Genomic DNA, 16,086 nt, shown 5'->3' with positions numbered 1-16,086 from the left:
AAGGGTCACCTTTGGGAAATTACTAATTATCTAGCACAAACAATACTGTCAAACTCTTTTTGAAAACTCATTGTTCGGTACAGTATGGATCGGCTGACCAATACACATCACACAGTTTGAATGCTTCAACAAGTTCACATAAGGATCAGGTTATACGGTATAAATATTATTTATTTTTTTCATCATTAATATTTTCCACTTGGAGATGCATGCACTCAGTACATCCTTTAAAACTTTTATGTACAGATTAAACAGAATGGCTAATTGTTGGACAGATAATGTGGCGATTGTCAGTGCATCCAATAAATAATTTCCTCCATTAAGGGCATTGACTTTGATCCTCAGTTATCTAACTCGTGTACATACTGACTGTACTGTAAGTACTTCATACTTTCTTACTTTTAGCCACCCAAAATCATTCCCTTCTCCCCACCTGTAAAAGTTGGTAATATTTGAGCAACTGTGCCCCCAACTGATCCACTTTCTAGCTAGTAGCCACTTCCTCTGATCCTGCTACCCCCTCCCTACCCCCACCCTCACCCCCATCAGGGTTTCTTTACCTACAGTATACTTTCTAACTGATGCTACCTTTGTGAACTATTTAAACAAGAACTCTTTTTCTGTCTTCTCTTTTTGCTTCCATTTTAATCAACTTGGTTTTAATATTGATGATTGATGTACAGATGTATATTTGTCTGCATGCGGTGCATACTGAAGCAATGAAAATGTCTTCCTGAACCTGTAAATACACTGTAATACAATAACTCTATACTGTATCTACCATACAGTGAATTAACTGGTATGGTATAGTGGTACATGTAGAGAACTAGCATATATATATATATGGAGGCTTCCATGATATCAATTGTTATAAAAAGAAGGAATAAAAACACTGTACATAAATATGACATCTGTAGGTCCACATATTATAATTCAAAATTGTATAACAGTTTGCCTGTGTCATATGCTGCAACCAAAAGAGCTATATATAATTAACATGAGATTTTGGTATTTGAATTTTTCACATGGTAAGCCTATATATTCTTCAATGCTACATAACGTCTACAGTACTGTTTCCCTTTGAAGGAAAAGTACATGTATGACATATTGTGTACAGATGGATTAGTAACATGTACATTAGGAATGTTGTCTTTTTATTACAGAATTGTGCTGAAGGTCCATGCTGAAGCTAATTTTAGACTAACCGTGTTCTACAGTACATCAGGTGTAAAAAATTAAAGGTCCTTTGATGATAATTCAGCAAATATGATATTAATTTGGTTTCCATACTTCATTATAACCTGTCTGGTTGTATTATGTCTGTTGGAGAGCTTCGTGCTATGTACATGGTGTGATATTGACTTTAAAATTCAGGTTGATTAAATATTGATATGACATTTGAGAGATTATGTATGCATGGTAAAGGTTTAAATAAAAAATGGAGAAGAAGAAATAAAGTTGTCATTGTTACTCACTGTAATTACAGTAATGTAAAAGCTAATTGCATACACACTTACAATAAACTATAATTGTGGGTGATCTCTATTAAGGTCTACATCCAGGTTACAATTACAGCTTCTGGATGTGTCTGATATAACAGTATATAACAGTGTAAATGTAAGTTGGCCTGACGTTTCGATCCTAGCAGGATCTTCTTTAGAGGCTAAATGACAATCGCTAAATGACAATTTGTCATTTAGCCTCTGAAGATCCTGCTAGGAACAAAACGTCAGGACAACTTACTTTTAGACTACATTCTCTTACACAGGCTCTCTAGTGGATAAGCAGTTTGCTAACAGTTTTATTTTATTTTAATTTTATTTTGATAACAGTATGTAATAAGAAATGTCAAGAATGTCCTGTAAGTGAAACATACATAGTGGTAAGCATTGGTGAACAGTTTCTGAATGCCCGGCAATGATCCTCTTCAAACTACCACCCAAAATTTTCTACGTTCCTCGCTTACCTGTCTCCCCACAACCTTAGCACCTCCTTCTACAGTGCCTAAAATGAACTGGTAACCTTTTAACACTGTACACCCTATATGACCGGCTCCTCCGGTCTATGCCCTTCCTTCTCATTCTACCATTCAAAGTGCCAACATGGTGCGTTTTGTTGTCCGGATTTCCTACAGCAATTTTCGTACGGAATTGAAACCGCCTCAATCTACTCCTCAAGTTTCTTATTGACTCTATTATCTTTTCGGATCCATGTGTAATTTGTTAACCATCCAGTTGACATTGGGTGTTTACCATGTTGTTCTACAATATAGCTTCAGTGTATTAACACTACTGTACTCTATTTTTAATTCTCGTTATTTTTCGTGCAGGTTTTATAGGTTTACCACATGGTACGCTAGCATTATGTCAGCTTTTCTTAAGCGGATATTTCTTATTTTGTGTTCATACCATACACATTTTGTTAGACATGAAAGTAGAGAAAATGTCAGTCAATTTGGTGACAAGGTATTTGAGGATGTAATCAAATCCATATTGCTTTCTGGAGTAACTTTGATTTGGAGAATACAAATCTAGGAGATCAAATGTGTAAATCTGTATGTTTGTGAAGGTTTCCATATTTTTTTCTTCTCAAGTATTATACTCGCTAACTTGACAAGGTAAATTTTAACAAGCTGCTTTAAATTCTTCATGATCCCAATAAAATTATTCTCCCACATATATTTTATGGTATTTTCTGGACTTTTTTTGTCAAGAATTCCCTTTCTATTTCATAATTTATTCATGGATGATGACAAATGAATTATAGTATCCAAACTAGAGGCATCAATATACTAATGCGTACATTCAAAAATTCCCTGCGGGCATAATAATTTGAGATTTACGAAATCATTTATGGATTAGAAAATGCTCTTCAAGATACTCTAATAAAAGGATTGCATGACATTTCTTGAATATTTGTAAATAATCCTTATAAAATGACTGTTTTTAAAGCTGTATCGTACATTGAGGATCTATTGTAATTGATGGACAATCAGTGATGGTGAATAAATTACTGTGTATAGAAGACAGAGAAATATGAGTCCAAGTTTTAGAATCTGACGATTTTGAGAGATGCCTGTACATGTCAGTTATAGTGTGTATGACAGTAGTCAATGGATAGATAGTGTTCAAAAGTCCAGTATAGAGGTAGGCCTACCGTACAGTATGTTTCTGTTCCTTAATGTGATATAGCTAGTTCAAGTGGATTATGTTTCATTATTATACATTAGAATTGTAATGCTTTCCACATGAAGATTCTTTGGCAATCTGTCTACTTAATAAAGAGTTAGTATGGAGCAAATTTCCTCTTGTTCAAAAGATGCATGTTATATGTGATAAAAGTATTAAATTAATTAATGAAGTAATTTTAGATGACTTAATTACACATACAGATTTAGGTTGCAGTATAGATTTACTGTGGATATACAAACACTGTTATTAACCTATTAATTTTGATGTTTGTTTTGAAAAAGAGTAAAGGTTTTTATGTCAGCCATTGAGCTAAACTCTGTGATATCATTATAATGAAACCGTATTATGTAACACTGGGGGTTTTTAACTACTGTATACTGTGGTAGGGAGAGCTGTTGTCTGAGGAATGGATGTTCCCATCCAAAAGAATTAACAAATTGTAATCCAATATCAATCGTTGCTCGTTACCCTTTTAGTTTTGACCAATAATGCCTATTGTCCCGGAGGGACCCCCTCATTGGGGTCAAACAGGGTCATTCCTATTTATATCCTGGTGGCTGAGGATGTGGGAAAGTGGTCATGAGAATAAGTTGGTATATATATTGCATGCTACCCAAAAGAACACTTCTTGTGACAGTAAAACAATTGCATTTCAAAACCAATAGGATATACTTATTTTGTAATATGACTCAACCGTTGGAGAAGTCTTTGAGTGCAGTCTCACCTGGATACTGTGAACAATAAAAGCTCAAAGCCAATTCTAAATAAAGTAACTAATCGGTTCTTGCAGATATACAGTATATCCTTTAACCAGAAGGTATCTACTATCTAGTTACTGTGGTAAATATAAATTTACTTCGTTCCCCGCTTACCTGTCTCCCCACAACATTAGCTCCTCATTCTACTGTGTCTAGTATGCCCTGGTAATCTTTTAACACTATAACACTATAATATAATTTATTGGTGGCTTAAATCTGTACAGGTAGTAATACACAATTGGTTCAATAAATTTAGGTTAGGTCTGCAGATGGGAAATTAGTTCATATGTTTGGCAGAGACAGGTAAGGTAGGTAGGAATTTGATTGGAAGAAGACTATGTTTACACTATGACATGTTTTTTTCTCAATCGGTAAACTCTACTTTTGTATTTTGGGTCAAATTTCTTTTCTATACTTTTTGTTCCTCTCCATCTGTTTAAGATGGCGAATGTTCTGTACTCCCTTTCCACATAGCCTATTGTAATGTAATGTATACACTCTCCATTACTTTCCTTTTTGTACATAGTCTGTGTGGTATATTAATATCTACAGTATTTACTATATATACACATTCAATCGATAGGTCAGGTTTTGAGTCTTAAGTGATTTTTTTGCTCTACGATAATTTGCAGAATGTGACCGTTAATGGGCTTCCGTCATTAAGGAACTCTCATTTAAACCGTGGATCCATTAATTTTTAACCTTTGCAGAAAGTGCATTATTGGATATTTGCATAGCTGACTGTTCTTTAAAAGTCTACGGCATATAACAAATTAACTTTGTGCCTCAGGACATTCCTTTACCGAAACGTGTAAAGATACAGTAAGCTGTGTGCACAACAGGAGCGCACAACTTCTCAGATCGCCTCGGTAACCTGCAATTCCCTTATCATGCGATGTTTATCACGTGCCTGTCATTTTCTTGGAATAATTAGTTTGCATACTGTATTTTTTATGGTACAATAATATGCATGCACTTCATAAATATTCATTATTGAACAATTCCAGATAGTTTTTCTCATCAATAGTGCATTTATAAATGCTTATTCTGAGAATGTCATTTGCACCCTCCTATCATAGCTAACTGTATATGCCTGATAATATCAAGACAACATTTTGCCTGTCATTTATCTGTTGTTAATTTGGTCTGGAGGGCTGTAACCGTAGACATAAACTGTTTACTAGAAAAAAACAGACTACGTTTTGTTGAAGACTTGATGTAAGAAAGTTTTCGTTAAGTCGATTCCCTGCCAGCCTGCATTAAACTTGCTCATTGGCTGTCAACGGGATTTAATGTTTTGTCATCCTGCTGCGATCATGGTTCATTGATGTAGTCATCCAAACAAGATGACACAGGCACATTATCTCTCTTTATGACGGCTGAAGCTGATGGCAGAGTCCTGACACGGTTTACTAAACAACGAGTGTTTAAATAGTAGAAGTCAGTGATTAGGGTAATTTATGTCCTGCTTTTACGGTAATGAGAAAATAAGTAACGATCGTAATATATCATTCAAAACTGAACATGTTATATATATATGTTATTCTAAATTGTATACAAGTTTTCTATTAGTGATTGAATTTTTCTTCTTGGTCATTGAAAATATAAGAGTTGCCTGTTGAACTTGAAATTGCTATCAAAATATCAAATTATATCTTGATTTTATTAATTGGAATACTAAATAATTAAGAAATTAATTGTTACTTACCTGCCTCCCTTACATGTCTTCTCACACCTCAGCACTCTTGATCTACCGTGCGGGTGTGACTTTCTTTTGAATACAAGATTTTTCACTCTTTTTTCCTTAATAGTATATAAATATATCATGCCCGCTGTAGCTGAAACAGAAAGATTTGTATGAACCATGTAATATGCAGACTTATTTTAATTTCTTTGATTCTAACATTTTACCTCTAACAGCCCTGTTTCTATTTGTTTTTTTCCACCGTTGTAGATATCTCATCATTACAACTGGTATCGCAACTCCCAGAGTGCCAACGTTTCCAGGTGTTGAACTCTCAGAAGGCTATGAGAATCTCTCGATGGATCAAGAGGAGTTTGAAGGGCAGTCTGTACTCATTCTCGGCAGAGGTAACTCTGCATTCGAGACGGCCGATCACATCATCGCCAATACCAATGTTATACATATGATGGCCAGGTCAAGGGTCAGACTAGCCTGGGCTACCCATTATGTCGGTGATCTCAGGTAATTGACACCCTACTTTCACTGTCTCCTTCCAGCTTACCTGTCTCCTCGCTAGTACAGTTGAGCACTTTTGAATTACCTTGTCTATACAAACAAGTGTTAAACTATTAGCATGCATGTACCTACTATATACACTTACTACATGCAGGCAAGGCTGGTGATCATGTAGAGACACAAACATATCTGTTAATGTTTAATTGTGACTGTCTGTGTGGTTGTTATAACCCCAATCATATTTAAGTTTTTGTGTTTTTAGGATTTGTTGGCTTTTTAAGATACATTTTGCTTTTACTGGATAATTTTCTTTTTATGACTTAAGTAGTAGACATATAGATTTATAACTTTTATGCTTTACCGGTACTTTTTACCAGTTTTATGATCTTATATTCAGTTTATACTGTCAAATTGTATTGTATATTATTGATCGTCTGTAGAGCACACAGATGCATCGTGCGTAGTGCACTACACAAGAATATATACATTACATTTCATTGCATCTTATAGAGCATGTGTGTTTCTAGTGCTGCTGTTCTTTCTGCATTATACTCTATGTCTTGAATGGGATTAGTAATCGTCATAATTTCAAGTCTTCCCTGGCAAAGTACTATTTCGTGTCTTTGTGCCTCCCTCGGCTTGTCTGTTTGTAATTCATAACAAATAAACATTGAATGGATGTTATATTGACTTGTATGTTTGTACCAAAGAGGGCATAAAAAAACTATATTTATATATAAAACACTCTCAGAGCCTCAAATCTGAGAAAATTTACCGACCGCTAACAAGGCCCTTGGTTGTCGTGTTTACAAGAAATAAGTTTTTGCCAATATATCAGCATTTGCGATGGCCAAATCCCTCCGACCTGTCAGATTGGATACAACAACTTGCCAGCTCTAATTATGGGTTCAACTGTTGGAGTCATCTGAATGCTGTTCTCTCGTCTCGGAGTGGTGGAGATTCTACTTTGGCCGGCATTTTCTGCCCGTGCTTTGTTTCGCATCCCCGATTGATTTGCTGCAGTGACATTTAATTTAATCCCCATCTCCAAACATATACATCTACCCATCTATCTTGGAGCGCCTTAAGCCATACAGCTGGTAAAAGTCAAAGTTAAGACTTACAGTGTGGATCTCCAGACGTGGAAGCGCAACCCTAAGGAGAGGAACAGAAGATGAGATAAGAAAAAAAAAATGTTTCCTTTTATTGTTACAAACAAAACCAGCGGCATACAGCAATCAATTAAGAGAGGAGGGCTGGCAGATGTGTTTATCTGGATGAACAAATCCATGGGAGTACGATTTAGATATGTGAACTGCGTAGCCCAAGCGAGGAACGGTAATACAGTGTGGTATTAGTGGTACTGTGTTATGAATTAAACAGCAGGGAAATGTAATCAAACTTACCAGTGGCATATTTATAGGTAGATGGTTGGTTTAATTCTGTAATGGTTACTGTACTTGCATACAGAGAAATTACATAAAGTTACCCTATAACACTAGATGAGGAATATAGTAAACTGATTTATCATTTAAGGGAAAATATTATTATTAAGGGATATTATTACTTCATATGCAAGAGATGATTGTAAAGGCTGACTGGGGGTTTCTTCGGGAAACGTTGTGATATTTTGACAGGAGTAATTGATAGAATTAATTTTGAATGTAACTATGGGCTTTATCAGTAATGTATGCATGCGTACCATTCAAGTGACGGGTCTGTATAAACCAACAGAGATGAGGAAAAGAATACCTACGACAATAGAATAGCAGCTTGCAAAAGACGAACAAATAGTGATTGAGGATCGATGGAATCAAATGTCGGAGAGACAAGATACAACGAACAAGAAAACGACCTGTAAAGTTGAAACTTTGGATAATTAATAGAACAATTCTCTTGATCTTTTTGGGATGACTATTTAGGGTGACGACGGTAACGAAAGGAATCCATAATTGTTTTTATAGTATTCTGTAACTAAACTGCAAATTATTGTCAACAGAGATCAGAACATAAAACTTGCCAAAAGTCACTCTTTAATACAAAGATGATGTTTTCAATTGCTGAGCTTCACTGCATATATATACAACTCAGTTTCCATGTATTAGGTTATAAAAAAATTTATCATACATTATTAATATATTTCCTGTCTCACTTTTAGAGCTGTAAACAATGGTCTCTTGGATACATACCAGCTGAAATCCTTGGACGGCATTCTGGAGGGAGACGTTCGAGAAATGATGCTTTTGAAATCTCCGGACGGCAAAATCGTTCTAGACATCGACAACACTCTCAAGTTTAAAGCTCCCGCTCACATGACCAATGACAGCAATCAGGACGTAGAGTACATAATTCCCGACAACTTTCCTCTACGCGAAAGTTACGACAGGGTCATCAGATGCCTTGGATTTCAGTTTGATTTCAGTATTTTTGAAAAGTAAGAAATAAGTAATATTCTTGTCTCACTTTTTCTCTCCATCATCATGAACCTATCCCCTGCCCCCCTGCCCCCCACCAATGATATAGAAACAGAGTCATGATCCAAGGGGAAGAGCAATAAATTCTGTGCTTTATTGGGATTTAACATAATTCCACATATGCACTCCAATCTACCTATCGCCTACAAAACTTGAAAATATTTTAGCACTAATAGCCATGTTTAATGAATAAAAGCCGAAGCTAGGAAACTAGGAAGCAAACGATTTTCTAGAAGAAGGTTATGAAGTAATTAAGTTTACTTCCCCATTAGGGACTTTGGAAGAACCTTAAATTCACTCAGCCAAGTTGATAAATAGACAGCAACTGTGTCACTCAAGCAGATAATTAAGGGGTTAATCAACGGTCTAGCGTGCGTTACTCACAGGATTAATGGACGATCGGGGGATAATGCAAGCGATGCACGAGCATCCAGCGATAGCATTAACACCCGGAGTGCATTAATCATGTGAGTAACGCACGCTAGACCGTTGATTAACCCCGTTCATTCATACACTACCATTTGTGTGGGGGAAAAATCATAAAACAAAACATTTTTGGTTACATATAACCACAGATTTATTAAAGTGATGCCCCGTAATTTTACCGTGCGTTACTCACAGGATTAACCACGGTCAGCTGACCTGAATGGACCAATAGGATTTAGGAATCTTTACTAAGTATGAATGAATTAAGGACAATCGTTTGAGGACTTGAGCAATCTTGTTTATATAAAACAAAGGCCATGATGCACATGTTGCATCACCCACAGTAAGACAGTAGGTTGCTATAGTAACCAACCATCATGAGAGTGCTACGCCAGTTATCTCATCACAGTTAGGTTAACAGGAAATCATGAGCCAAGGAAAGAGTGATAATGTGAGGCTTGAGTCTGAACCATTTTACTCGGGTGTTTCCTTAGGAATCGGTAGTGGAAATGTATACAAAATGTAATTAATAATCATTTGGGGGATCAAAATATCTAGGATGGTTCCTGAGTTTGATGAAACATAAACATAATCTCATTCTGAATGAAATTTGTGAGGCTTGGGTTCAGTAAAATATGTGGATATGTTACAGATCAATTGAGAACAGCAGCTTGAAAAATGTCATGCATTTGATCTCAACGTTGGTTTAAACAAATCTTATTTTGGTACTTTTGTCTATTAAGTCATCACTTAATCATGATGATTTTCTTTTAGGCAATTCAATTTTTCGATCACTAGATCGCTGACAATCTTTTCGCAAAAAGAGTACATCGTTATAGTCGTATGATTAAACTGACTATTCAGTAGTAGCCACAAACGAATTCTAATCTTCTCCAACTCCTGGCTGAAACTATACGATTAATTCAAACTAGAATTTAGCTGTCCTTAGACTCAGTGATGTTAGATTATATTGCTTAATCCAAGACAATTCTTCCCACGCATCTGTCACTCTTCTGTCTGCTAAATTCTGCCAAATTGTTAGTCTCGGTGCAATCTGGTAGACTAAATAGAAACGTGTCCTACGGATATGTGAGGCACCACGTCTCAATGCGACCATAAACATGGCAGAACATTACTTATGAGTCATTTTCCTGGCTGTCTTGATACATTATCACACATAGGCAAGTTACATAGGCCGCCTATAGGTTTCCTCTTAGATCCAGTATGCTGTACTAAATGTTCTTTTGCTCTCTTGTGGTGAGGGTCTACACTGTATTTGTTTTAGCAGAACCTGCCATCATCTTTCGTTGAATATACTAAAAATCCTTGCATTATGCATTACATTTGCTTCCCCCCCCCTTTTCCTCAGTCGGTTGAAAGTACCCAACTTATCACAGTGCTTGCAGGACCTTAGCAATCTAAGCCGCCAATACGTTTCGCATGTAACTTTAAATAGGCGAGATCAAGGTGAAGATTTTGAAATTGAGATTCAGATTAGGAAATTGAGAATAAGATTAGGAGAATGCTAGAAATCTCTTTTCTTTTCAATACTCCAACTGAATTTAAGGATCTTTTTGTTATTTGCCGGCTCCATTAAGCGTAACACTATCAGATTTGTCCAGTAAATCAAAGGTAGACATCACTTGTGCCCCCCCCTCACCCCCACTCCCCACACCTCTAATTAAGTACAGACTAGTGATTCAAAAGATCCCTCTCCCACCTAAGATGAAAACAAAAAAAATAAAAAAAAATTATTATTATTATTATTTAAATTTTTTTTTTTTTACCACGCTTGGTTTCTTTATTGGTAACATTCTTGTGGCCAATTCGAGCATATTTGGATACAATAAGGTCGAAACCCTTTTACACAAAACATTAAATACAATACTCTGTTACTATCTTTCCGTTCAGTGACACAGCTCCTGAAGCCAGTTACTCTGGGAAATATCCCAGCATCAAGCCAGACTACGGTGCAGAGGGTATACCGGGAATGTACTTCGCCGGCACAAACTCACACTCTTTAGACTTCCGGAAATCTGCCGGAGGTTTCATTCATGGATTTAGATACACAGGTATAATTATGATTCATATAATATATATGTATACATTATATGTATAGGTTATATCTGGAAGAAATATTTTAATATTCCCAAAACTGAATTAAAAAATAACTCGGTTACCAATGCGACATGATAGTTCAGCTCTGCGACCCAAATATTTTGATTGCTTGTTTCGTGCTTGCGGGTCCGCCGTTTGTTCTTAATTTTTTATGTCTGATGCATGATTTATGACAATTATCGTGTATGTTTTTGGAGTATATTGCAGATTGTTCATTCGAGTGGGTCCTAAGTGATTTTCCGATAAATCTTGTTGAACGTTTTTGCATCTTCAAATTCCTTTTTTTTGCAATGTAAAGCTTGAAAGGCTATGAATCATAGAATATGACAGAAACAGTTTATAATGTATGATCGTGTCTTATAGTTGGTGCTCGGAAGACGGTGAATTTATTGAGGTTGTAAAATTCTGCTGTCGTGAGCTCAGGTCCAGGTTGATTTTTAAAGGACTACATAATACAAGACAAACCGTGTTAGGATCGCGCCATTTAAGCTGTGTTGAAAATGGTTCTGAAGAACTGTCGTTTACCGTTGAGTGAAATAAATGGAAACCAGCAACACTAGTCTATATATGCCTTATACGTTCAAATTTCCCGAACAACCATGTACTAGTCTATTTAGCATGAAACTATTTTAATCTTTCTTGAATTTCATTAAGTTACAATAGGAGTCTGTTTTCATAATTTTCAAAATGGCTTGAGATCATCATAAATTTGACACCAAGTGGTTGAAGTTGTATTAGGAGGGAGGTTGTCTTGTAATGAACAAATAGGCTGGGGTCAAGTCTTGCTTAATGCTATTGGTTGATATTACTCAACAATAATTCAAACAGTTGTGTACCAGCATTTTTCAAGGATTTATTGTAAATTTAAAGTTACTAGACATAACTTTGTACTGTAGGTATTGTTTTTTTCTCAAGTTGTACTTTGCTGTTGCAGCAAATTCACTGTACCAGCATATTTGAAAGATTTATCGTTAATTTACATATTACTCTATTAGCTTAAACAATATGGTTTGTTACTTGATATTGTGATTTTTATCAAGTTGTGCTGTGTAGTATCAGGTTATATACTCAATGCATAACATTTAAAGAAATAGGACAGGCTATGTCTATACCATTTAACACATAGTTCACTTTGGGTCATTTTTCAAAGTGGCATGGATGCAATATGTTACTCATTTTCAAATGGCCCTATGATAGTATGTACTGGTTTCACTGTAGTATTTGACGGCTATGCCTTCATACTGAGAGTTTGGGAATCAGGCGTAGTGATTAGTTGCCTAGAATAAACACTATATTACTACAAGCTCCAAAATGTTGTTTGGTTCAATATACTGAAGTAGTTCTGCATTTTGAATGTCGTTGATTCTGACTGATATTGTCACCCTCTTGAAGAAAAATCTACCCTACAGTATATACCATATTGGGGGGGGGGAGGGGCAGTGACCTTGCCATTGGGATGTTAGAAAGAAATAATTTAATATATGTAGGGTGTTTTTCAAACGCAGTTACTTTACTATTGTCATATATGTTTGTTGCTTGTCCTTGTTGCGTAGTGGTCAATATATATACTCATCATTAATTATAGAATTTCATGAATATTCATCTTGCTTGTAAGAACCGTTATATACCCTCAGTCACTGTATAAATGTTCTGTACATTATGAAGACACGTTATGATGATATCACTTACTCTACTGTTGCCAGATGCATTCACAATTTATCACAAAACTTGAAAACTAAATAACTTTGTTATTCAGAATGCTGAAAGGATGTGGTATTTTACCAACAGTTCCAGACAAATTTGCAGCAATTTTTGTTTAAATATTAGAGCAATCAACTTCCAACAACTGGAATATCCCTTTAAAGCCTTGTTAATTTTGTTGTTTCTCTCTTTGTTCTGTATTTGGTATATTTTGTTCTTCATTTACAATTTTTTCTTATTTATTTATTTTTTATGTACAGCTCGTGCCTTGCATCATATCTTAGAATATCGCAATCACCAAGTGCCTTGGCCTTCAGTTAAACAGCCAATCACAGGACTACTAGATCACATCATCAAGAGGATGAATGAAGCCTCGGGTATCTACCAAATGTTTGTAGTGCTGGGAGATGTTATCATTCTTCATGGGTATGATCAGAAATTTCATACTGGGTTAATTTTGCTCATATTTTTTTCTTTTTTTTGGCTGAACATAAATGTAGTGAAGTTCATGAGCACAGCATAATGTTGCAAATTGTATTGTAAAGTTTGGAATTGGAAGGTGCTATTAATTCTTGGGGCTATTTGTGTTTTTTACTTGTGTGAAATGGTTGGAAAAATACTCCAAAGGACAATAAGAATGATTTCTGCTTTGTCACTCTTGCTGCTATAGATTCGAACATTGCACCAATGCATGAAAAGTAGGAACATATTATTGACTTGACTCCAGTTTTATGTATACATTACGATGCAAATCATACACATTTCCTATCTGCCTAATCTGCAAGAATTAGTAGCACTTAGCAGAGCATATATGCCACACTAAGCAACTCCCAGGATACTGCCAACATCCCTTTCTTTCTAGAATTTGAAGGTCACTTCCAACATTCCTTTCTTTATGATTCTACCAAACAAAATTCTACACCTGTTTTTCTTTCAACTTGTGCATTTCATTTGATTCACTCCTCACACAAGTGCTTAACTTTTACTATATTTTCTGTGTGAATATGTTACCATGGAAACATGTTTGGCCATTTTCTTTTCCCAATTTGACAGCTTCACTAGTGCAGGGAGCCTTAATTAAATTGTATTTTAATAAATGTATCCTGGATTTGTTAAAACAATTTCCTTTTCAGTTAACTTCCTTCTTATTATTGTTAATCACATCAAATATTATTTATCAGAAATTTTCAAAAAATTTCAATTTGTAAAGAAACCAAATCTGTTTTGAACACGACCTGTTGAAGAAATTTTGCTTTCAATTAAGACTGCACAAAAAAAAATACTTTCATTTCTTTATGGTTCACTCCCGACGTCAAATTACAACTGTTAATAAAGAGTTGGGACGTTTTCGATGATGTCCTGACAGATGACGTGACTGTTATGTCGACACTAAATCAATAAACAGCCAAACCTGCTGCCGTTTATCCAGAGTTTTTTCTCTCCCCTAAACTTTGACGTTGCTGCGTTCGAAGACCGAAAACTTCTCATACGCGAACCTCACAAAGATCGTGCCTAAAATGCCACGCTCGACAAAAAAAAAAAACAAGGACGTTTTTCATTTCCTTTGCTAACTTTTGTGGTTTACGTTACAAAAGCGAGTCGGGTGAAGTAACTAGTACATTTGAGGTTTCTTCTATGTTTTGTACCTTGCCATTGGCAAAATGATTTAGGTTACTTTTAAATATTCATGAGGAAATCCGTGGCGTTGTTACTTAATCTTGCAGCTTGAGGCCGAAATCCGTCGAAGATTTATCGTTGTGTAAGATATTTGGTAATGAGTTGCAGCTATGTTATGTAGGGACTGTTACACAACAGGCAGAACAGGAACTGGGCAAAACAGAGATTCTAAGGATTTACCTTTCGCAGTGAAAACTGGAGTTTAATGAAATAAATTAAAAAGAGGGAAAATGTTTATATAAGTAGAAATTTGAGTTTGGATGACATGTGAACCACTATTAGTAAGGTCTATGTTCTGTTCAGTTCAGTTCAGTTTGTGTAATATCATATAATATCACTGTAGAGCAGGAACATGAATGTGAAAGAAAGTAAACCAATAACCCTTGAGAAATAGATCACATCCCAAACAAGAGTATGCGAGAGAGAGAGGGAGTGTGGGGGGGGGGGGAGGGGGAGCATATGCAAACAGTAATAACAAAATCTCCACCCCTACCCACAATGAAGTCAATTAAAATAATGATTATATAGTTTATATTAGGAGAGACAGTCATTGTGGGAGTCAACTCTTTTGGTTGAGAATATTTTATAAGTATTAAATGTACATTATGAATCACAAACTGTCTGGGGTATTTAATTCTGTTAGAGTATCATTATGTATGTAATATAAACCTACAAGTGTTTGAAATTTAAGATGTGTGCCTTAAACATGAGGGTAATATCAATCATGATCCATTGCAACAGAAATTGCTGAGCATGTGCAATGGGTTGTGTGACTTTGGGTTAAATTCTGGGGTAAAGATCCACCATGTGATAACTTAAGGGCATTTCTTGACTGTTCATAGCTGACAGGGCTGTCTTAGAAAGCTGAGGCTGTCATGGGGGGAAGGATAAGGGAGCAAGAATTAAAAGGCTTTCTTCTTAATACCCTAAATGCTTGGAGAAATGAGATGTCTGCTATGAACTAGTGTGAACCCACAATCATGACACAGATATAGCCAGATGAAGCCAAGCTATGGCTTCAGAAGAAACCTTCAGGCTGTAGTAGGCTTTCTACAAATTGTAATAAAAGAAAAGCTGTATATTAATCAACACTATAGCAAACAATGTAGAACTCATAATCATTATGTATATAAAAACAGAGTACAACAATAATAGTAAGAAATCAAGTGTACTTTCCAAGATGTAATAAAAGTAAAAAGACACCTAAGCTTTCAAATTTCAATCAGTCTTTCATCAGTTTGTGAGGAAAAGCTAGACTTACAAGAAACTAATATCATATATATAATATAATATATATTCTTATATATATATATTATATATATTTTAACACATATATATAAATATATATATATATATATATATATATATACATATATATATATACACATATATATATGTATATATATATTTTTGATATGGAATGAATAGTCTATAGGGAACATTTGCCAACATCTGTTTAGTTTGTTATGGGAAGAAATGTTAATAGTTGTATATAGCAAGGCCTCAATGGTTAGCATTATCTTCACAGTTGATGAATCATC

At 35.4% G+C, this 16,086-nt stretch overlaps 1 protein-coding gene across 2 annotated transcripts in view; it reads left to right on the top strand.

Annotated features, from left to right (window-relative positions):
- Positions 1–16,086, top strand: part of LOC139960141 (FAD-dependent oxidoreductase domain-containing protein 2-like) — a 43,920-nt gene that overhangs the window by 22,439 nt on the left and 5,395 nt on the right. For both annotated transcript variants that reach the window (XM_071958283.1, XM_071958282.1), the window contains exons 4-7: positions 5,904–6,155; positions 8,308–8,583; positions 10,961–11,121; positions 13,129–13,294. In XM_071958283.1, the coding sequence (XP_071814384.1) occupies positions 5,904–6,155; positions 8,308–8,583; positions 10,961–11,121; positions 13,129–13,294 (855 nt within the window). The remainder of the gene's footprint in view (positions 1–5,903; positions 6,156–8,307; positions 8,584–10,960; positions 11,122–13,128; positions 13,295–16,086) is intronic.

The sequence above is a fragment of the Apostichopus japonicus genome, chromosome 19, assembly GCF_037975245.1.
Source record: "Apostichopus japonicus isolate 1M-3 chromosome 19, ASM3797524v1, whole genome shotgun sequence".
NCBI lineage: Eukaryota > Metazoa > Echinodermata > Holothuroidea > Aspidochirotida > Stichopodidae > Apostichopus > Apostichopus japonicus.
The sequence above is the reverse complement of the archived record's forward strand: the minus strand, read 5'-3'. Positions and strand labels throughout refer to the sequence as shown.